Source organism: Myotis davidii, unplaced genomic scaffold, assembly GCF_000327345.1.
Source record: "Myotis davidii unplaced genomic scaffold, ASM32734v1 scaffold185, whole genome shotgun sequence".
Classification (NCBI taxonomy): domain Eukaryota; kingdom Metazoa; phylum Chordata; class Mammalia; order Chiroptera; family Vespertilionidae; genus Myotis; species Myotis davidii.
Genome location: NW_006297811.1, coordinates 2,071,599 through 2,096,142, shown reverse-complemented (window position 1 = coordinate 2,096,142; position 24,544 = coordinate 2,071,599). Strand labels below are relative to the sequence as shown.

The following is a 24,544-nucleotide window of genomic DNA, read 5'->3' as shown; positions in this document are numbered from 1 at the left end:
GTTAGGATTTTTTCTTTCTTTTTTATTTGTTTTTATAAATCTTTATTTTTTAAAGTATTACATATGTCCCCTTTTCCCCCATTGCCCTCTCCTCCCCCTCACCGCCAAGCCTTCATTACCCTATGTTTATGTCTATGGGTTATGCATAGATGCATATGAGAATTGATGTTAGTTTTAATAATATTACTAAATAATCCATTTAGAACAGAAGCTGGGAGTGTGAGCATTAGAAAATAACATTGAAATCAACTAGTTAACAATCACTCTCAAATAAAAAACCCAAGTTTCACGGAGCCTCAGTACTTAGCCTAATGTAAAAGCCTGGTTAGTGCCCAAGTTGAATAAGAAGTGACCTCCCTTTAATCACAAACTGGTGACCATTTTACTACACCATTCTTCTTGACAGTATTAAAAAGGGATTCACCCTTTTTATTTGTTTTAAAGGAATCTTAGAAAAATAATTGAGATGTTTCAAAATACAAATCATCAACAGCTGACAAATTACAGTTACTCATCAAAACACAAATGTTCTCCATTAACCTAAGAAACTCTCAAAGTGTGATTCCCAGACTCTAAGGCAGTGGTTCTCACCCTTGGCTGCATATTAGAATCACGCGGGAATCTTTTTAAAATCTTGATTTCTGGGCCTCAGGAGTTTAAAAAGATTCCCAGGTGATTCTAATGTGCAGCCAAGGTTGAGAACCACTGCTCTAAGGGAATCTCTAAGACCCTTTCAGGAGGTCCATAAGGTCAAAACTAGATCAGAACAATAGAAAGATGTTCTGTTTTTTTACTATGTTGATATTTGCCCTGATAATGTGATAGGGGGTAAAACTGCTGGCATCTTAGCAAGAAAGGAAGCAGTACAGCAGTGGCATCCACTGCACTTGCAGTCGTTGTATTTTTTTAGTGCCATACACTTGCATTACAATAAGAAACCAAAACAAACAATAAAAGTCAGTTTCACTTAAGAATGTTGTTGAAGCAGCAAAAATTTACTTTATAAAATATTGACCCTTTTAGTACATTTTAAAATATTCTGTGTAATAAAATGGGAAGTACACATAACACACTCCTGTGTATACTGCAGTATGATAGATGTCTCAAAGAAACTCACTTGTATGACTGAATTTTGAACTGACCTACCAGATTTTTTTCACAGAATACCATTTTTATCTGAAAGAATGATTGACACAAACTATGATTATCACACTTGGAAACTTGAAAGACATTTTCTCAAAAACATTAAAAAATAGCCCTAGCCGGTTTGGCTCAGTGGATAGAGTGTCAGTCTTTGGAACAAAGGGTTCCAGGTTCAATTCCTGGTCAAGGGCACATGCCTGGGTTGTGGGCTCGATCCCCAGTGGGGGGTGTGCAGTAGGCAGCCAATCAATGATTCTCTCTCTCCCTCTCCCTTCCTCTCTGAAATCAATAAAAATATATTTAGAAATGAATAAATAAATAAAATAAAAATAAAGTGAGCCTGTCACTTCAAGAAAAATAATTAAAATTTTTTTAAAAAATTAAAATAAGAAAAACAATTAATAATCATAGAAGGAGGGAAAGTGGAGAACAAAGATGACTTTTTCATGATCCTTATTCTCGGGAAATCTAATGATTTGGTACAAATAGAAGATTAAGAGTGTTAGAATGGGACCTGGGTAGGGCATTACTTATAAAAGATAGTCAACATAGCTGTTATTTTCATAACACGAATTATAGAAGGTAAAGCTTGAAAAAGCCTTGGTTGGGAGGGATACAGAGGTGGTGGAGTAAGAAAGTACTGAAGAAAGCTCAGGCTGAAAAAACATTGAGAAACAGTGGTCAGTGAAATTACAAATTAATTCTTCTCAATTTAAGTCTACACTGACTTAATTTCTCAGATATTGTTGAGTCACCTATCAGTATACTGAAGGACTAATAATATTGAATGTTTGCAAGGGAAGAAAGCAATGGGAAAGTTTAAGAGCAAAGGTCAATAAAGGGACATAATATTTTAAGCTTTTGAGCCACATATATTTCTTTGGCATATTCTTCTTTATTTTCTTTTGTGGGCCTTTAAAAAAGTAAAAATTACTCTTATCTTGTGGGTGATTCACCAGCCCTATACTAGTAAGTTTAGACTACACTGAGATGTCCCAGAGAATGTTCCTGTGAAAAGCCGGAGTGAAATAAGGGCCATTGATTTGAGAATGGAAAGACTCCAAATAAAAACTGGGGGTGATTTATGTCCCAATTAGCAACAGTATTGGCAATGAAATATAAAATTCTTCTATTATTGATCATTCAATTTCAAAATTAATAAAGTAATAAAGAAAAAGTTGAGCATGACCAATCATAATAAAACTCACTAGTTACCTAACTAACGTTCTTTAAAAGAACCTCAAATAATAGCTTTTTCTGCTAATGACTTTTAAGAAATAAACTTACATTTCCAAGGTAGAAATTCTCTTATTACTTTTGTTAGACATGTAGTTCACCATTCTGAATGCGTACATACTGGTGCTCTACAACATTCCGCATTAAGGTTTATAACGCAAAAGAATTTAGATGACTTCTTTAAAAAATGAGGATACTGATTAAAGTTCCAGCAATGAAATGCTTCAATTATGATTTGTTAAATTAATTGCTCTCATTTGTAATAAAAGTTCTAGAGGATATCACTGTAAATCATTATTTGCAAAGATCTGACAATCTCAAAATCACCAAACCAAGAAAAGATAACAGGACAGAGATAACAGCTGGTAGAAGGCCTGGGTTCAAAGTCCTGGCAAATTCACAACTAGCAATGAGTACTTCCTGCTTATTATAGGTAAGAACTGTTTTTAAAGGTATGAAATTACCTATTTCAATTAACATATTCTTATCCAAATCAACAAACTTTTTTCTTTATAATTGTCACAAGTTCCACTCCTTGAAAAGGAACTTGTTTTCTATGTACTTACTAGTTTATAAAACAAAAGAATTCAGCTTAAATAACTATACATCATAAATTGTGATTTTACAAAGAATGCCTAATATTAATACTACAGGCCCAGTGCACAAAATTTGTGCACTCGGGTGGGTAGGGGGAGTCCCTCAGCCCAGCCTGCGCCCTCTCACAGTCCAGGAGCCCTCGGGGGATGTCCCACTGACAGAAGTGGGACATCCTTAGCGCTGCTGCGGAGGCAGGAGAGGCTCCCACCTCCCACCACCACCGCTGCACTTGCCAGCTGAGAGCCTGGCTCAGAGCTTCTGGCTGAGCAGCGCTCCCCCTGTGGGAGTGCACTGACCATCAGGGGAAAGCTCCTGCATTGAGCGTCTGCCCCCTGGTGGTCAGTGCGTATCACAGCAACCAGTCATTCTGTCGTTTGGTTGATTTGCACATTAGCCTTTTATTATATAGGATCAGCATTAATGTTTTACCTGACTCATGTGGAATGGAAAACAGAAAAGTATGAGGTCCAGCGTGCTTCTCTGTACAAGTACACTTGAGTCCTGCACCGAGGTACTTACTGCTTCTACCTAAAATGAGAGAGCCTTTAGTATCTGTTATCTATTGTTACACTGGGAAATACGTAACATGAAAATGTAACAACTCTTCATTTTCTCCCATAAAAAAATATGATTTTGAGCATCTTATCAATAATTAAATATATTTACAACACTCTGAATAGGTAAATATATTATGACGGCTTAAAAATGAAGAAGCACAGCCCTAACTGGTTTGGCTCAGTGGATAGAGCATCGGCCTGCAGACTCAAGGATCCCAGGTTCAGTTCCGGTCAAGGGCATGTACCTTGGTTGCGGGCACATCCCCAGTGGGGGGGGGGGGTGTGTGCAGGAGGCAGCTGATCGATGTTTCTAACTCTGTATCCCTCTCCCTTCCTCTCTGTAAAAAAAATCAATAAAAATATATTTTTAAAAAATGAAGAAGCACAAAAGAGTATAAAGCAAAAAGGTTCTCTCCCATCTCCGTCTTCCAACCATTCATCCAATTTCCTTTTTGCAAGCAAGCAGTATTACTAGTGAATATTTTCTGCAAGTATAAGTAAACATAAATACACAGGCATAGATCCAAAACCCTGCCATTTTCATTTTAAAATATATTTTGGAGATTGCTCCTTATCAGTACATAAAGTACTTTATTATTTTTTATGGCCATGGAAGTACTTTATTTCATATATAAACTCTTTATTTAACTAGGTTCCTAAGATAGACATTTATACTGTTTGCAGACATTTATTATTGTAAATAATGCTGCAATATACTTACGTAATATACAAATACATCCCTCAAAGTAGTGTTGCCAGGTCTTAGGGTATACACAATTGCAACTTAATCAGTGTGATGCTTTCTGTTAAGGTTACATATATTTATATTCCCAACAGCTATGTGTGACAGTTTCTGTTTTTCCATGTTTACCCATGCATTTTTATTTTTGTCATTCTGATATATGAAAACTGATATCTTGGTGTATTTAAATTTTTATTTCTCTTATAAGTAATGTTGAGCACCTTTTCATGTTTAAATTATTTTTATTTCTTAGGTACATTATCTGTTCAAATGCATTCTTCCACTATATTTATTGATAGTACCTCTTTCAATATTAGAGAGTTTAGTTCTTTCACTATGACTTATTGCAAATGGTTTTCCAATTATAGCATTTGTCTTTCAAAAAAAATTTATAAAATTACTTGTTTAAAACTTTCATTAAATAATTAAAAGGAGCCCTGCTGGCGTGGCTCAGTGGTTGAGCATTGACCTGGAAACCAGAAGGTCCTGGGTTCAATTTCCGGTCAGGGTACATACCTGGGTTGCGGGCTTGATCCTCAGTGTGGGGCATGCAGGAGGCAGCCAATCAATGATTCTCTCTCATCATGGATGTTTCTATCTCTCTCTCCCTCTCTAAAATCAATAAAAAAATTTTTTTAAATAATTAAAAGGAAATGCAAAAACCAATACATTTAAAGATCTACATAAAAATGGTGTAGCCATTTTGGAAAATAATTTGCCAGTTTCCTATAAACTTAAATATACATTACAAGAAAATGTAGGAGTAAATACTTGTGACCTAGGATTAGACACAATTTCTTAGATATTATATAACACCAAAAGCACAATGACAAGAGAAAAAACATAAATTGGACTTGATCAAAATTAAAACTTTTGTGCTTCAAAGGACACAATTAAACACTGAAATCATGGCCAGTTTGGCTCAGTTGGCTGAAGCGTTGTCCCATACCCCATTCAATTCCCAATGAGGACACATATCCAGGCTGCAGGTTTGATTCCCGGTGGGATGCATACAGGAGGCAGCAGATCCATGTTTCTCTCTTACATTAATGTTTCTTTCTTTCTCTTTCTCCTCTCCCTCCCTCTCTCTAAAATCAATTTTAAAAGAAAACATATCCTCAAGTGAGGATTTAAAACAAAAAAAAGGAAGCTGACAAGATAATCCACAGAATGGGGAAAATATTTTCAAGTCATACACACATAAGGGTTTAATGTTCAAAATAAATAAAGAACTCCCACAACTCAACAAGTAAAGGAGAAATAACCCAATTTAAATAATGAGCAAGAACTTTGAATAGGCACGTCTCCAAAGAAGATATAAAAATGGTCCAAAACTAAAAGAAAATACACTCAATATCATTAGTCATTAGAGAAATGCAAATCAAAACTACTTCACATCCACTAGGATGAGTATAATAAAAAGACAGACAATAACAAGTGTTCACAAAGATGTGCAGAAGTAGGACCCCTCATATATTGCTGGTGGAAATGTATATTGGTACAGTCACTATGGAAAACAGCTTTTCAGTTCCTCAAAAAGTTAATCATGACACATTTGTAATACCTTAACTAATAATAAAAAAAAAATGGGAAAAAAAAGTTAATCATGGAGTTACCATATGACCCACAATTCCTCTTCTAAGTATATTCTCAAAAGAAAACATGCCTACAGAAACACTTATTCATTGAATGTTCATAGAGAATCATTCTTTTTAAAAAAATATATTTTATTTATTTTTTTACAGAGAGCAAGGGAGAGGGATAGAGAGTTAGAAACATCAATGAGAGAGAAACATCGATCAGCTGCCTCCTGCACACACCCTACTGGGGATGTGCCCGCAACCAAGGTACATGCCCTTGACCGGAATCAAACCTGGGACCCTTGAGTCTGCAGGCCGACACTCTATCTACTGAGCCAAACCGGTTAGGGCAGAGAGCATCATTCTTAATAGCGAAAAAGTAGACAAGACCCAGAAGTGCCTCAACTGATGAATGGAGAAACAAAATGTGATACAGATATCCATATTATCCAGCCATAAAAAGGAGTGAAGTACTGACACATGCTTCAAATCTTGAAAATATTATGGTAAGTGAAAAAAGCCATTCATAAAAGATTACATATTATATAAATCCATTTATATAAAATGTCCAGAACAGGCAAATTTATAGAAACAGAAAATAGATAAGTGGTTCCAAGGGGCAGGGATAAAGGAGTCTGGTGAGTGGGAATGGGGTAATGAAAATGTTCTGAAATTGGATAGTGATGATAGTTCCACAGATTTATGAATATACTAAAAACCAATAAACTGTACAACTTAAAAGGGCATGTGAATTATATATATCAATAAAGCTGTTATTTAAAAAAGTTAAAAATACATTTACCATATAAACCAAAAATTCCATCCCTAGGTATTTTCCCAAGAAATAAGAACGTATGTCTACACAAGGAATTCTATGCACATGTTTACAGTACCTTTTTCATAATTACCCCAAACTGGAAACAATTTAATCATCCATTAATCAGTGAATAAGTAAACAAACTGTGGTACATTCATACCACAAATTACTCATATATGCAAAAACATAAATGAATCTCAAATCTGTTATGTCAAGTGAAGGAAACAAGAATTAATTGCTATACCCTGCCCACCTGGCTCACTGGTAGAGTGTTGACCTATGAACCAGAAGGTTATGTTTTGATTTTGGTCAGGGCACATGCCCAGGTTGCAGGTTCAATTCCCAGTAGGGAACTTGCAGGATGCAGCCAATCAATGATTCTCTCTCATCATTGATGTTTTTTATCTCTCTGTCCCTCTCCCCTCCTCTCTGAAATCAATAAAAATATATTTTTAAAAAAAGAATTAATGGCCAATACAGTATTATTCTATTCATAATATTCTGAGAAAAGCACAACTATGGAAACAGAAAACAGACCAGTGTTTGCAAAAGCCTCGGAGTGTAGGGGAAGGGGAGTGACCACAAAGGGGCACAAAAGAACATTTTATGGTGATATAAATAAATATCCTATATTTTGATTGTAGCATTGGTCTCATGACTGTGTATCTGTCAAAATTCATAAAACTATACATGTTCAGGGCGACAACAACGTGGCGATGGCGGGCTGGCGCGGGGCGCTCATCATGCTGGAAGGCGTGGGCCGGCCAGGAAGAGCACGCAGAGCTGCAAGTTGGTGGCCGCGCTCTGCGCCGCCGGCCATCCTGCCGAGCTGCTACGCTTCCCGGAAAGATCAACTGAAATTGGCAAACTTCTGAGTTCTTATTTGGAAAAGAAGAGTGAGGTGGAGGATCACTCAGTGCACCTTTTCTCTGCAAACCGCTGGGAACAAGTGCCATTGATTAAGGAAAGGCTGAGCCAGGGCATCACCCTCATCGTGGACAGACAGGCGTTTTCTGGTGTTGCCTTTACCAATGCCAAGGAGACCTTCTCTTTGCATTGGTGCAAGCAGCCAGACGTGAGCCTTCCCAAACCTGACCTGGTCGTGTTTCTTCAGCTGAGGTTGGCAGAGGTTGTGGAGCGGGGCAGGTTCGGCCAAGAACGCTATGAAGATGGGGCCTTCCAGGAGCGGGTACTGCAATGCTACTACCAGCTCATGGAGGACAGGACCCTAAACTGGAAGGTGGTTGATGCTTCCAAAAGCATTGAAGACGTCCACAAGGAGATCCGCACGCTCTCTGAGGACATATCCAGGCCGCAGCACAGAGGCCGCTGGGGAAGCTCTGGACATAAATGTGGAGGGACTGTCCCCCTTCCCTGGGTCCTGCGAGGCCGGAGCCTTCTGAAAGGCTTGATGTGCAGAGTGTTCACATTGCACAACATGGGGGATGTGCACAAGTCAACAACAAGCAGAGCTACGATGAGCCTCTCGAGAGGCCTGGGCACAGGGACCTCGTGGTATGTCACTCAGCCTTCCTCTGCCCTCTTTCACCCTGAGGATGTTGATAAATCATTGCGCCTTTTATTGAAACTTAATGATAACAATATCCAAGCAGGTTCAAGATAATTCATGTGGCAATCAGTTTAAAATCTGAATTTCTTACAGGCACGAATAAGTTACTTTGAAAGTAAAAACAACAACAACAACAAAAACTATACATGTTCAACAAGTTAATTTCAGTGTATGTTAATTATACGTTAATAAATATAACTGAAAATCTGCACAAAAATCTCAATCATATATAATCATGTGGAAGTAAAGTACAGGATGATTAATTAAAATTTGTTTTTTTAATTTTCCAAAGGACCCTTGAGCCTTTCTTTGTTTTTTAATCATTGAGTATTTTAAGAGTACAACCTTCCAGAGATAAATGGTTTCCTTCTGTTCTTAATTTTCAAATTAAAAAAGTATAAACAATCAGTGTGATTTTTTCCATTATCTGATTTTAGTACTACATCCTCTGACACAAATCCCACACAGAATATAGCTATCATTCTGTCTAAAACATGTCTTTCTTTTAAAGAAAACTATGATCAAAATGAAGGTTCATTTCAGAATATCATAATAAATGTGGCTATGTTAACAGTGGTCTGATAAGCAAGCAAAATGATATAAAGATTACTTATTTGCTTGAATAACAGATAATAAAAATAACATATAAATAACAATTTCCTTTTCATGAAAAAAAAATCTGAAGATTTTAAAAACAATAATTACTGATTATTTTTGTCTTTAAGTTTCCTTAATGAAAAAGGTAAGCTCCATGAAAATAGGAACTTTGTTTGTGGCATGACTTTCAATATCTGTCGGAAATAATGTACTGATTCTAAAGAAGTATTTGTTCAAGAAGCAACCACATATGGACCTACCATTAACTCAATATCACTGCCAATTATATAAAGTTGATCTTCCATGGAAAGCTTCCTGTTCAAATGGGCGAGAACATACGTGATTCCAGGTAAACGCACAGCAGGACTGGTGAGAAGACTACCCCAGAGGGCACTATAGAATGCTGATTGGTCCACTGCGGCAGCAACCTTTTCCAACAATGTGTTTGTTCTGAGGGACAAAATAAGATAGTTTAAGAAGGGAAAGATTTATTGTCAGATAATAAATTGTTATTCTCTTCCAGAAAGTATGAAAGTATCCACGTTATAGTCATATGCTCCACTCAAGAGACAAATGTGGTAGCCTGGAAGAAGCATGTACTTTAGAAATCAGAGGACCAGATTTAAGTCCCATCTCCACCATTTACTAGCTGTGTAATTTGGGAAATCATTTAATACATCTTCAGTTCAGTTTCTTCATCTATAAAACTAAGATAACAAAAACAATATCACAAATCCTATCTATATCAGCGGGTTGTTAAACACCATACAATTTTAGTTAGTAGTACTCTTATAGCAAAACATATTTTCTATAAAATCTTAAAAGGGCACTTCCAAATATTTCCTTCTCTTTAAAATCATACTATGTAATTCACAACAACTTTGAAGAATTAGACCTATGACAAAATCATTACTGCTCTATTAAGGATTACATTTAAAAATTACTCCTGCTGGATTGCTTGGCTCTATGGTTGGGCGTCGATCTATGAACCCAGGAGGTCAGGGTTCGATTCCAATCAGGGCATAAGCCCGGGTTGTGGGCTCGATCCCCAATGTGGGGCATGCCGGAGGCAGCCGATCGATAATTCTCTCATCATTAATGTTTCTATCTCCCTCTCTCTCTCCCTTCCTCTCTGAAGCCAATAAAAAATATATTTTAAAAAATTACTCTTGATTTCTTGTGAACATAAAATGAACAATACACAAATATAGATGATTTTATGATATTATAGCATAGCCAGAATCAAGAGAATCTGATGAGTTTTATTGTTTACTTGCTATAATACTAACCTATAATCCCTTCTGACCTCAATTTATCTATGCATTGAAAGAAGAAAGTATTTACAAATCCTTTCATAGGACATGTGTGGAATAAGTGGCTAATGATAATGCTATGTTCTGAATGTTTCTGGCTCCTAAAAATTCACATGTTAAACTTTAATCCCCAAAGGTGATGTTATTAGGAGGTGAAAGCTTTTGGGAGATGCTTAAGTCATGAAGGCCCTCCTGAATGAGATTAGTTTTCTTATGAAAGAAACCCACAGAACTGAGCTACTAACCAGAAAGAGTGCTTGCCCTAGAACAGGGTGGGCAACCCCTGGCACGCATGCCAAACATGGCACACTAGTAACTTTTGCTGGCACGTGAAACCCTCCCTTATAATCTTCCATTTACAATTGTGAATCTTTGTTCTCAGTGATGAATTTTGTTAAGTCTCATAATAGGAGTAGCCTGACGGATGAAAGTAGTAGCTCATGCATCTCTCTGAAGGTCACGAAATATAAACCTGATGTAAAATCTCTGTCATCAGTGATGCAGCAGCAAAAGTCCCACTGATAATATCAAACAGAGTCATAAAGTTTTCTGTTGGACTATCAGTGTACATGTATACATTAAAAAATAAATGTATTTTTCATCATCATATACTGTATTTTTGTCGCTCGAATGAATTTTATTATTTCTTTAAGGTTCTCGACATACGTACACCTTAAGAGATATCAAGTAGGCGTAATATGTTCTCAAAAAATTAGGGTTGGCACACAAAAGAATTTTGAGTCAGAGATTTTTGCTGGTTTTGGCACACACTCACAAAAAGGTTGCCCACCCCTGCCCTAGAACAAGACCATGATGGCAAATTGAACTTAGATTTCCAACCACCAGGACTGTGAGAAATAAATTTCTGTAGTTTATTAGTTATCCAGTCTGGGGTACATTGTTATAGCAGCACAAATGGACTATGACACACAAGATAAATCATAGGGATACCACATTAATAAAGATCACTATTCATTTCTATGCTAAAATTTCTAATTGTAACTAATAGAGTTATAAAGTGATATTGATTCTATACTTCCCTTAGGAAAATTAATGCAATAATTTAAAACAAAACTGATTTATAAAATAACCTCATGTTATATTTCTAAAATTGTAAGCAAATAAGTGAAAAAGTTAAGAAAAGAAAATAAGCTTTGGGGACAAAATTAATTTTTCTCAAAGCAGCCTATAAATATTATCCAATATTTTCAGGATTAGATTCTTACTGTATTAGGGGAGCTGATGAAATACAATAAAATGGAGTAGTAGTTAATTATACTAGAATAAATTATTTAAATTTAAAAATTAAGTCTACTTATAAAATAAGTCTGACATTTTCTATTTTTGCCATCTCAACTTGTAAGTCCCCTTTTTGGTAAGAATAATAAGATATTAAAGATACTTAATGCCATCGTGCATTGTCTACAACTATTAACTTCCCTAGAAATGATAATAGGCTCCAAAAGAAATAAAATCCTTTTTTATACATTTTTAATGTTTTTATTGATTTCAGAGAGAGAAAAGGAAAGAGAGATAGAAACATCAATGATGAGACAGAATCATTATCGATCAGCTGCCTCCTGCATGCGCCTTACTGGGGACTTTGCCAGCAACCCAGGCATATGCCCTGACCAAGAATGGAATCATCATCTCCAGGTTCATGGGTCGATGCTCAATCAATGACCAACACTGGCTGGGCAGATCAAATAATTTTAAAGTTAAAATATCAACAGTGTTATGTCAACAGCTACTAAAACAGCACTGCACTTGGAGCTAGGATATTTTCCAGCACTAACAATTTAAAAACTGTTGGCATTGGCCCAATTTCCCATTTTAAAAATTAATCTAAACGTCCTACCTACTGTATTTTTATTTTAAATTGTGGGTCACAATTATTTGAGTGACTTATATATGCTAGGCTGTAGACTAAATGATTTCATTATTACAATAACACATTGAAATAAGTATTATGCTTATTTTATAGATGAGGAAATTGAAAAAAGTTCAGAAATGTTTAAAAAAGCTTTGCTGAGCTCACACAGTATCGGTGGAGCCAGGATTTGAACCTAATTCATTTATCTCCCAAGTGTGTGCTCTTATCACCTAGCTTTATTTTCAGTGTGATACACATACCAGATAATTACAATAATTTTTTTGCTACAGAAACTCCAGGTGGTATACTGAAGGATCTAGAAGAGTTAATTTTTGTGATGTTAAAACATTACTGATTTAAGGATGCTTGCTGACAAATCTATGACTTCGATTACTTAACTGCATACCATCTTACCTCTCATAGTACTCTGATCCTTCTTCTAAGCCAGGAAGAATACCAGTTAGCAATCCTTGTAGACCAGGCTTCAGTGTTTTACCCAAAGGCAGGTAATATATCTCATACAAACTTAGCAATGTTGGTTTCACAGACATGGCAGCATTTGCAAGAAGAGGAAATAATCCAGAACTGTTTAAAAATATAAAACCATTAGCAACTATATGCCAACAAACTAGACACACTAGAAGAAATGGAAAAATTCTTAGAAACATACAAAGTATTAAGACTGATTCAGGAAGAAATACAAAGTCTGAATAGACCAATTACTAGTAAGGAGATTGAGTCAGTAATAAAAAACAAACAAACAAACAAAAAAAACTCCCAACAAAGAAAAGCTCAGGACCAAATGACTTCACTGGTGAATCTTAGCAAGCATTTAAAGAATCATTAGTGACAATCCTTCCAAAAAATATCAAAGAAGAGAGAACACTCCCAAACTCATTTTCTGAGGCCAAACCAAAGCCAGAAAAGGACACTGGCAGAGAAGAAAACTATGAACAAATATCCTGATGAATATGGTACAAAAATGCTCAATAAAATGCTAGCAAACTGAGTTCACCAGCACATTAAAAGGTTTATTCACCATGATCAAGAGGGATCTATACCTGGGATACAAGGATATTTCAACATATGCCAAAACAAACAAACAAACAAAAAAACAACCAATGCAATACATCACATTAATAGAATTAAAGAAAAACATCATATATTCTTCTCAATAAACACAGAAAAAACATTTGACAAAATTCAACATCCATTCATTATAATATTTATAGTATCAAAGAACTGAATTACTTAACAAATAACATTTCTTTAGATCAGCGGTTCTCAACCTGTGGGTAGCGACCCCTTTGGGGGTCAAACAACCCTTTCACAGGGGTCGCCAAAGACCATTGGAAAACACATATATAATTACATATTGTTTTTGTGATCAATCACTATGCTTTAATTATGTTCAATTTGTAACAGTGAGAATACATCCTGCATATCAGATATTTACTGTTATTCATAACAGTAGCAAAATTACAGTTATGAAGTAGCAATGAAAATAATTTTATGGTTGGGGGTCACCACAATATGAGGAACTATATTAAAGGGTCGTGGCATTAGGAAGGTTGAGAACCACTGCTTTAGATTATTCATTCAACTGTCACATAGTTTTTAAGGTGTTGAGGCTATAACAATTCATAAATTATATGAAGAAAGTCCTGCCCTAGCTGGTTTTGCTCAGTGGATAAAGCATCAGTCTGCGGACTGAACGATCCCAGGTCTGAAATCAATAAAAATATTTTTTTAAAAATTCCTGCCCCAGATCAACCGAAGGACTTGTATGCATGCATATAGGCATAACCAATGGACATAAGATACTGGGGGGTAGGGGAAGCCGGGGGAATATTAAAGGGGGGGAAAGAAGGAGACATATATAATACTCTTCGTAATACTTCAAGCAATAAAAAAAGTAAAAAATAAAATAAAATAATAATAAAAAAATGCCCGCCCCATAACCCTCATAAAACTTATTTTCAAGGAACTAAGGTAGAATATATACAGTAACCCAACAATATATATCTCAGATGGTGATAAATGTCACAGAGATAAAAAAAAAAAAAGGCAGAGGAGGAAAAGTAGGGGCAAATATTGCAATTTTAAACACAGTATTCAGAGAAGACTTATCTGAGCAGAAATTAAAGAAAGAAAAAACATATTCATGGTAAAGTGAACCAGCAAAGCTAAAAGTTTATTTTTATTTTTCAAAAAACTAATAAAATTGGTAAACTCGTAAGACTAATCAAAGTGAAAAAAAAGGAGATTAAAGTCACTAATGCCAAGAGTGAAAGAGACACCACTATAGATCATATATATTGCAAAGATCACAATCCTATATAACAAAAGGCTAATATGCAAATCGACCAAACAGCAGAATGACTGGTCACTATGACGCGCACTGATCACCAGGGGCAAACGCTCAGCACAGGAGCTGCCTCCTGGTGGTCAGTGCGTTCCCACAGGGGAAGCACTGCTCAGTCAGAAGGGTGGCCTCTGTGGCAGCGCTAAGGACCCCCTGGGGGATGTCCGACTGCCAGCTTAGGCTCGCTCCCCCGAGGGCTTCCAGACTTCAAGAGGGAGCAGGCTGAGCTGAGGGCCCCCATCCCTCCAGTGCATGAATGTCGTGCACCTGGCCTCTAGTAGTATATAATGAACAACTTCAGGGAGACAGATCTTAACATTTAAATAAAATGGGCAAATTTCTAGAAAAAAAAAAACTGATGTAAGTCAAAACTTTAAATAGTTCTATACCTACTAAAGAAATTAAATCTTTAACTATAAACTCTCCTACAAAGATAAAGTCCAAATGGCTTCAATGAGGAAATCATCCAAATATTTAAGAAACTGTATCTTATAAAACTTCCAGAAAATGGAAAAAAATTTCCAACTTAACATCAAACCAGATAAAAATATTAAACCAGTCATTCTTTAGTGAATATAGATTCAAGACAACTAAAAAAAAAAGACAAAATAAATCTAGTGACATAAAGATTACAAATCATAAGCAAACTACACATATTCCAGAAATGAGAGGTATATTAAAACTTTAAAAATATTGAACACTTTCTACCTAAGGTGGAGGACATGAGAATGATGTTCATCATTACCACTTCTCTTTAACACTGTACTAGAGTTTCCAGTCAGTTCAGTAAGACAAGCAAATATCTTAAAAATGGACTATAAGTAATAAAACTCATTATTATAATATGACTATATATACTGAAAACCCCAAAGAGTCTAAAAATTATTAGAAAAAATAGGTGAATTTCGCAAAGTTGCTGGATACAAAGTCAATATAGAAAAAATCATTGTATTTTTAAATTTTAGCAATAATATCCAAGGCAAAGATTCCTTAAACAAATAGACTACATATAAAAGAAAAGGTTGATAAACTAGATTTCATTAAAATTAAGAACCTTCTTCAAAAAAGAGCATTAAGAAATGTTGATTCTTCAAAGATGTCATTTAGAGAGTGAAAGGACAAGCCACAGACTTTGGGGATAAATAGATATCTATAATAATAAAAGCGTAATATGCTTTAGACTGTACAGCTGAACGACCTTCCAAATGTCAATCCAGATGTCCTTCTGGACGAAGCTGCGGCGGTGGGGGCCGAGGCAGTTAGGGGCAATCAGGCAGGCTGGCAGAGGGGTTAGGGGTGATCAGGTAGGCAGTCAAGTGGTTAGGGATGATCAGACAGGCAGGCAGGCAGGTGAGCAATTAGGAGCTAACAGGCAGGCAGAGTGGTTAGGGGCAGGCAGGCAGGTGAGTGGTTAGGAGCATCAGGCAGCCAGGCAGAGTAGTTAGGGGCAATCAGGCAGGCAGAGGGTTACGGGCGATGAGGTAGACATGCAGAGTGGTTAGGGGCAATGAAGCAGGCAGGCAAGTGGTTAGTGGTGATGAGGCAGGCAGAGTGGTTAGGGGTGATCAGGCAGGCAGGCAGGCAGGTGAGTGGTTAGGAGCCAGCAGTCCCAGATTGCAAGAGGGATGTCCGACTGCCAGTTTTCCTGTGGGATCAGGCCTAAACCGGCAGTGGGAAATACCACGTGTGGTCCCAGATTGCGAGAGGATGCAGGCTGGGCTGAAGGACCCCTCTCCTCAATGCATGAATTTCGTGCACCGGGCCTCTAGTATACATATAAACAGAAACAGAAAAGGAGAGGGACAAAGAGGAATATACATAGATAGCTGGAGAGGTAGAGATTTTAATTAGAAAAGGATAGGAGGAAATTTTCTGGTGACAGAAATGTCTTATCTTGCTTTAAGTGGTAGCTACACAATTGACTACATTTGACAAAACTTATCAAACTGAACACTTATGATCTGTCCATTTTATTGTATGTAAATTACAGCAACAATTTTAAAAAAGAGAAAAAGAATTAATGATATAGATAGCAATACAAGTTGCTCCCAACTTCAGTCCCTGTCACAAGAGGAACAAACTACCAACTATCCATAGACAAGATACATTGTGAAAATCCCAGAACATGGGGTGAGGATGAAGCACCACCTCTGGACCACAAAGACTGAGAAGGACCACATTGAAAGGGTAAGAGGAATGGTTACACTCTGACTGTACTGCCCTCCCCAGGTTGGCACAGTACCACACTCTTGCCCTACAGTTTCTCTAGTGAGAAAAAGCCCAGGGTAGACATCCAGCACCCTCAGGACTGTGGAATGCTTCTCAGTAGGTCCAGTTGGGTCTCACCTCACAGGGATCACAGGGGGAACATACGAAGATCAGATTGAATAAATAGACCCACTGGATCTAATATACATTTATAGAACATTCCATCCAATAGCAGCAGAATATAGATTCTTCTCAAGTGCACATGGAACATTTTGAAGAATAGATCACAAAAGAAGTATCAACAAATTCAAGAACACAGAAATTATATCAAGTATCTCTTCTAACCACAATAGTATGAAACTACACCTCATTAACATAAGAAAATTCACAAATACACAGAAATTAAACAACACATTCCTTAAACACCTAGGGGTTAAAGAAGAAATCAAAAGGGAAATCAAAAACACCTAGACACAAATAAAAATGGAAGCACAACATGTCCAAATTTATGGAGACACAGTCCTAAGAGTGAAGTTTATAGTGATAAATACATATATCAAGAAAAATGAAAGACATCAAATAAAGCACCCTAACTTTATACCCCTAGGAGCTAGAAAAAAAAAAGAACAAGGTAAGCTCAAAACTAACAGAAGAAAGAAAATAAATATTAGAGCAGAAATAAATGAAATAGAGGAAATAAATGAAACAATAGAAAAGATTAATAAAATAAAGAGTTCCTTCTTTCAAAAACAATTAACAAAATTGACAATACCTGAACTGCATTAATCTCATTAAGACAGAATGAAAAAGAGCCCAAGTAAATAAAATTATAAATGAAAGGGGAGACATTACACCTGATATCACAGAAATAAGGAATAAGAATCTGCTATGAAAAATTATATGCAAAAAATTAGATAACCTAGAATGGATGAATTCCTAAAAATATAAAACCTACCAAGATTAAACCTTGAAGAAATAAAAAATCTGAACAGAGCAATAAAAAGGAAATCGGGAGACCGAATCAATAATCAAAAACCTCCCAACAAAGGAAAGCCTTGTGAAATTCTTTCCAAACACTGAAGAGGAGGGAACATTCCCCAGCTCATTTTAGGAGGCCAGCATTACCTTAATACTAAAGCCAGATAAGAACACTAAAAGGAAAATTACAGGCCAATATCATACACCATGAATTTACACCAGTACCAAGTGAGATTTATCCCTAGGATTCAAGAATGGTTCGACTTATGCAATTCAACAAATGTTTAACATATACAATTCTGTAAGTGTGATACATCACATTAATAGAATGAAAGATAAATATAATATGATCTCAATAGATACAGAAAAGTAGTTGATAAAACTCAATTATCTATTCATGATAAAAACTCTAAAATATTGAGTACAGAAGAACATACTTCTATATAATAAAGGTCATAAATAACAGTACCACAGATAACATTATACAATGATGAAAGGTTGAAAGCTTTTCTCTATCAGGAACAAGAAAGCAAGGGTGCCCACTTTCATTATTCCTATTCAACACAGCCCACTATTGAAACTAGTACTAAAAACAGAGTACTCCTAGCCAGAGCAATCAGGCAAGTAAAGGAAAACAAAGGCATCCAAACTGGAAAGGATGAAGTAAAATTGTCTTTATTCACAGATGACATAATTTTATATACAATATTCTAAAGACTCCATCAAAACTATTAGAACTAATTTTTTAAAAATCAATGTACAAAATTAATAGTGTTTAGCCCTAGCTGGTATGACATAGTGGTTAGAGCATTGGCCCTCAGACCAGAGGGTCATGGGCACATTAAGGGCATGTACCTCAGTTGCAGGTTCAATCCCTGGCCCTGATTGGGGAAAGGACAGAAGGCAACCGTCTCTGTGTCTCTTTCACATTAATGTTTCTCTCTCCCTTCTACTCTCTCTCTCTCTCTTTCTGAAGATCAATGGAAAATATCCTTGGGTGAGCATGAAAAAAAAATCAGTAGTGTTTCTATACACTAAAACTGAATTTTATGAAAAATAAACAACCCCATATACAATAGAATAAAAAACTAAGACATTAATGAAAAAAACTGAAGCCACAAATAAGCAGAAAGATATCCCATGTCCATAAATTAGAAGATTATTATTAAAATATCCATAGTACCAAGAGATTCAATGAAATTCCTATCAAGATTTCAAAGGCATTTTTTACGGAAAAACTTTAAAAAATTCTAAAATTCATTTGGAACCACGTAAGACCCTGAATAGTCAAAGAAATCCTGAGAAAGAAGAACAAAGCTAAATGCATCACACTTTCTAATTTCTGATATTACAAAGCTATAGTAATCAAAACAGTATCATCTATATATATAAAAGCCTACGTGAACATTAAGACTGAACGACTGGAACAACCAGTTGACCAGTCGCTATGATGTGCACTGACCACCAGGGGGCAGGCGCTCAATGCAAGAGCTGCCCCCTGGTGGTCAGTGCGCTCCCACAGCAAACCTCCTGCAGCCACCTCCCCCTGGCCGGCCGACCCCCTCCCATGGTCCTTCCCCCTGGCCAGCTGCACCCCCCAGAGTCCCTCCCCCGCGGCCAGCCAGCCAACCTTCCAAGGTCCCTCCCCCCAGCAGCTGGCCCCCCAATAGGCCTCAATCACGGCCAGGCCAAGGGACCCCACCCATGCACTAATTTGTGCACCAGGCCTCTAGTATTAGAATAAATACACATATGTAACTATGCAAGGGGATGAATGTGTTAACTAAACGTACTATGGTATAAAGATGGGGGAGAAGAACAAAATATTTTACAAATACATGAAAAAAAAAGAGAATTAGTAACCTGGAAGCTAGGTAAGTGGAAATTACCCAGAATGCATTAGAGAGAGAAAAGTTTGAAAATAGCAAAGAAGGTTTAAGAGATGTGGGAGCCAGAGTGAGAAGATCTAGCATATGTTTAATCATATTTCCAAAAAATGGAAGAGAGAATAAAGGCAAATTTTCTCTCAAAGAGATTCCAGAAGTGATTAAAAGCATTAACCATAGATTTAAAAATCCCAATAAACCCCAACCAGGATAAATAAAAAGATACCTGAATACATCATAGTAAAACTACAAAGATGTAGAGGCAGAGCTATTTCAGGAGGGGTAATTAGGCAAGTCTTCTCTGAGGAGTTGATATTTAATCAGAGACCTCTATTAGAATATTTAGGGTAAGGGAAAAGCAAAGAAAATGAGGAAGAATAAGCAAAGAGATCTGTGTCACCAGAATGGAATAAATTGGGGAGAAAGTGGTAGGGATTGAAGGTCATTGACAGGGCCAGGGCCAGACTATATAAAGCCATAGAAGCCATGGTAATGATTTTGAATTTTGTTTTTAAGTATGACAGAAGTCAGTGAAGGTTTTTAGCAGTGGAAAGACAATATTTAATATACTAAAAAGTTACTCTGCTATTGTGTGGAGAAAAGGGTATATATAAGAGGATAAGAATAGATGTGTAAATGTTATGAGGCCAGTGATAAAAATCAGGCTAGATATGATGCTTATTTAGAGTGGATGCTGCTAGTGAAAGTAGAGAGAAATAAATTTGCGACATATATCAGAATAATAGCTAACATTTATTGAACTAATGTTGCACATTGTTCTAAGCACTTTGAATATATTAACTCTCTTAATTCTATTAACAACCTATAAAATTGGTCATTTTACAGATGAAAACACACACACAGAGGTGAAGAAAATGGTCCCATGTCACAGAACGAGTTATTGGTAAAGGTAAGCAGTCTTGACTACACTGCCTCTGCTCTTAACCACTATGAGACAGAACTGGTAGTGACAGAATGTGCATGGGAAGGAGGAGGATATGGGCAAGTAAAATAAGATATCAAGTGGAACTTTCATATTTTAGGCTTGTGTAAATGGATTGACATGGTGCACTGCAGAAGGCCTGGGTTTATAACAGAAGAAGATGAGATTAGTTTGGAACAGGTTGAGCTTCAATTGTCCTTTTTAAAAAATTATTTATTGGGGTGACAATGGTTAATAAAAGTATATAGGTTTCAAGTGTGCAATTGTATATCATCAGTATATTGCACTGTGTATTTATCACCCAAAGTCACCATATATTTGACCCCCCTTTACCTTTTACTGCCCCTCAACCTCCCTTCCCCTCTGGTAACCACCATACTGTTGTCTGTATCTATGAGTTCTGGTTTGTCTGTTCATTTGTTACTTTAAGTTTTATATTCCACACAAGAGTGAACCATAGATTCTTGACTTTTCCTATTTGATTTATATGACCCAGCAACACCTTGATAGATGAATGAATAAAAAAGATGTGGCATATATATATATATAATGGAATATTACGCAGCCCATACGAAAAGATGAAATACTGCTGTTTGTGACAACATGAATAAATTTTGAGAATATAATGCTAAGCAAAATAAATCAATTGCACATTAAAGATAAATCATGGGAATGGATAAACCTGCCCAAGAAATAAATATAAAGTGAAATCATAAGGCACAGGACTAAGCAAGCCCTAAGAAACTCCCTATGTAGATATCAGGGAAAGGAGAGAAGGCAAGTGATCAAGTGACTAAACTGGAGAACATGGTATCACAGAAGTCAAAAGAAAAGAATACTTCAAGTAGAGAATGTTGAAAGTTACTGAGAGATCAAGGTATCCTATTTTTTCTGAAGATAGTTCTCAAGTTTAAAAAGGTAGAAAATACTGTAGTCTCAATAATTTTGAATGAAAACTTCATAAATGACCTCTATGAAAAAAATTATTTATTAAGGAATATTCTAAATTTCTCTGAATCATTTAACTATCAAAATATTTAGGATACATATCGGAGGCCCTGGCCAGGTAGCTCAGTTAGTTAGAGCATTGTCCTGATATGCCAAGGTTTAAGGTTGGATCCCTGGTCAGGGCACATATAAGAAGCAACTAGTGAATGCACAGATAAGTGGAACAACCAACTGATATTTCCTTCTCTCTCTCTCTCCCGCTCCCTCTCACCCCACCCCTTCTTCTCTACCTCTAAAAAATCATATCTGAAAACCTCCATCAAGGAATTTTCAATTTTTTACTTTTACTACAAAAAGCATAGTTTAAAAGTATTTTTATTTACATGTAAATAGATGGTAAAATTATTCTTACCTATATAAAAAAAGATCTTTGGCAAGTCGCTTAGGTCCAATGATTTTGAAGATAATTTCATATGTTTCAAGTGCCTTCCGATGAACTCCACCCGGTAATGCTGGATGCAGACACTGAGCTAGGCGTTTGCCTATAGTCAGCTTTTTGGGCACCACTTGGTACTTTGCATTATTCTGTAAAACCTTGAAGAAAACATTTTAATTCAGTTGAGAAAAAATATTACATCTCAGATTATTTCCACTTTCTAACACACTATTATCAAAAATCCTTACAGAACTTCTTTATACTTCAAAAAACTAGAGAGAAGACCAAAGAACTTTTAGTTTTGTCAGTTATATCAAGGTATATCATATTTGAAATTAAAACTGAAAATTAAAACAAATATTTAATGTGCTTTTAAGACTCCATTGCATGTTAAGAGAAATAACGTTTTTATTAAAAATAACTATATTTCCAAAAATTTATTCAGAAGAGAGGCATTGTTTTATATTTTTTGTAAAACATTAATGTTAATCAGCCTTTCATCTATTTTTGATGTCATTTGAAATATATAGAGAATATTGGACTTCAACATAGATATATAGTTGGAAGAGGGACAACCACTAGTTTAGTGTATCATATTATAGCAAGTAATTGTAATACTTACAATAATTTCCACAATCCTGAATTGCTTTTAAACATAGTTCCTAGTAAGTCTTCAGAAAGAGAATCTTTAGACCAAAAGGAAACCTAACTACCTTTAAGCAAATTGTTACTTTTTGTTGCAATTGGCACACTGAAAATGTAAGATTTTCCTTTTAAGATATCAAGGTAAGACTATCAGGTGGAAAACTAGTGTTCTTGGTGTGTATTTTAAGATAAATTTATTTCCTAATAACTCTATGCTAAGCTATTTGATGTTAAAATTGTTACTGAGCCCAACCCGGGTCACTCAGTTGATTGGAGCTTCATCCCTTAGACAAAAAAAGAAGAAGAAAAAAAAGGTCGTGGATTCAATTCCCAGTTAGGGCGTATACCTCAGTTGCCAATTCCATGGACTGGGTGCGTAGGGATCAATGATTCTCTTTCATATCGATGTTTCTCTCTCTCTCTCTCTTTCTAACCGCCACCCCCCAATTTTCCTCTCTCTCTAAAATCAATAAAAACATATCCTCAGGTAAAGATTAAAAACAAAAATAAAAATAATTGTTATTCAAAGAGCTTTCCTTTTCTATCTCCTCCCCTGATCCATTTAATATTTAGAAGTATTCCTATTTAATGACAACTGTTTTTTTAAGTCCCAAAAATAAGAAACTATGGGTGTAAGGTGATAAAAAATTTAATTTTAAAAAAAGGTCAAAAATCTAAAACTATGAGTTGATCAATGATACCACCATAATTATAGTGGATAAAAACCACACAAATCAAGAAAGATTATTCAAGGCCAAGCTCCAAGTGACTGCTTGTCACTTTTGTAAAAAGTACTGTACTGACGGCTTGCCTAGATACAAAATATTTCCTTACTGCTACATACCATTTGGAAAGACATATTACTTACTGCTTTCCATATGCAGGTTTCCACTTTGTTGCCAGGAACTCTACAACCATATTAGATGCTCAATTACAGAAATGGTTAGGATATTTAATTCTTAGTATTGTATTTTTATAGGTAATGATAATAACTGTAACTTTCAAGCACTGTTGTTTTGGCCTTAGAAATATGCCTGACTACATAGTCATGCAACTGTAAAAAGTAAAATAGCAGTAACAAAAGTAATTCTGAGGTTATGTTTTCAAATTTCTACTTCAAGATTTAGAGAAATCTAATAAGTACCAGTATAGACACAGATTCCTGTTTTCTATTACTTTTTATGAAATGCATAAGGCTGACATACCTTATTAAGTTTTCCAAGTGCCGATATCAAATCTGCCCATTCACTGGAATATTCAAAATTCTTCAGTGCTTTGTCAATTGCGGCTACATAGTTTCTATATTTGGAGTCACTCAATAACTCCAGCTCTTCTGTGTTCATCCTCCCACGGTGTCCCACTAGAGGCCAGTTCCAAAATCATGTAAAAATCATTACCTACAAAAGAATTTTGCAGGCGGAACTAAAGTAAAGTATTAAAATGGGTTCAGAAGAAGTTAATATCTAACTTTAAAATGTTTCTTAACTTAGAAGTGATTAATACTTTGGTGTCATAGTACACAGGTTCATAGAAGTATTCAAAGACAGCTTCAAAGAGAACTCACTCTGTGATCCTTCTTAGGAAATGCAAAAATGGCTGAGGCTTTAGGGATATAGAAGAGCAGAAAATATTCTGCACTTTTTTAAATTTAGAAATCATGTTATTTCACAGTCATATTTGCTGAAATAACATTTCTGATATACATACCTCTTCACTTTGTTTTGATCCTAGTTAGATTGTAAACATCAAAGGACATGCAAAAAGAAAAAAAGACAAAGAAAAGTAAATGACTTGGAGATCACCTTATTTTATTAAGCAATAAAATGGCATATAGGAACATCAGCTCTTTGAAATTAGACCTTAATTTCTTAATTTTAATAAAACTGACAAGTACATGCAGTGGTTTAAAATATATTCACAGATTCTTTGATACTACTTTCAATAAGTGGAACCTAATCCTCCAGTCCTTTGGGCTGAACTCTGTAACTCAATTCTAAGGAAAATAATCCGTCTTCTAAGGAAAGCAATTAGTCTTAGCCATTATACATCTTCATTTCTGCCTATTTCATAAAAGCACTCCAACTCCATTCTCTCCCTCTCCCTCCCCCAT

General features: G+C 35.9%; 2 protein-coding genes across 7 annotated transcripts in view; one reads left to right on the top strand and one right to left on the bottom strand.

Moving 5' to 3' along the window:
* Positions 1–24,225, bottom strand: part of DOPEY1 (dopey family member 1) — an 87,343-nt gene extending 63,118 nt beyond the window's left edge. For all 6 annotated transcript variants that reach the window (XM_006773453.2, XM_006773456.2, XM_006773455.2 and 3 more), the window contains exons 1-6: positions 24,142–24,225; positions 23,640–23,831; positions 21,766–21,947; positions 12,440–12,610; positions 9,100–9,289; positions 3,406–3,504 (exon numbers count right to left, since the gene is read on the bottom strand). In XM_006773453.2, coding sequence (XP_006773516.1) covers positions 3,406–3,504; positions 9,100–9,289; positions 12,440–12,610; positions 21,766–21,947; positions 23,640–23,777 — 780 coding nt within the window. In that variant the 5' untranslated portion in view covers positions 23,778–23,831; positions 24,142–24,225. The remainder of the gene's footprint in view (positions 1–3,405; positions 3,505–9,099; positions 9,290–12,439; positions 12,611–21,765; positions 21,948–23,639; positions 23,832–24,141) is intronic.
* Positions 7,386–8,023, top strand: LOC102764975 (thymidylate kinase-like). Its single transcript, XM_015570299.1, is given in 3 exon segments — positions 7,386–7,440; positions 7,443–7,973; positions 7,976–8,023. Coding segments are annotated over 3 exon segments (630 nt in total). The 5' UTR covers positions 7,386–7,388; the 3' UTR covers position 8,023.
* Positions 24,226–24,544: the final 319 nt, after the last annotated feature.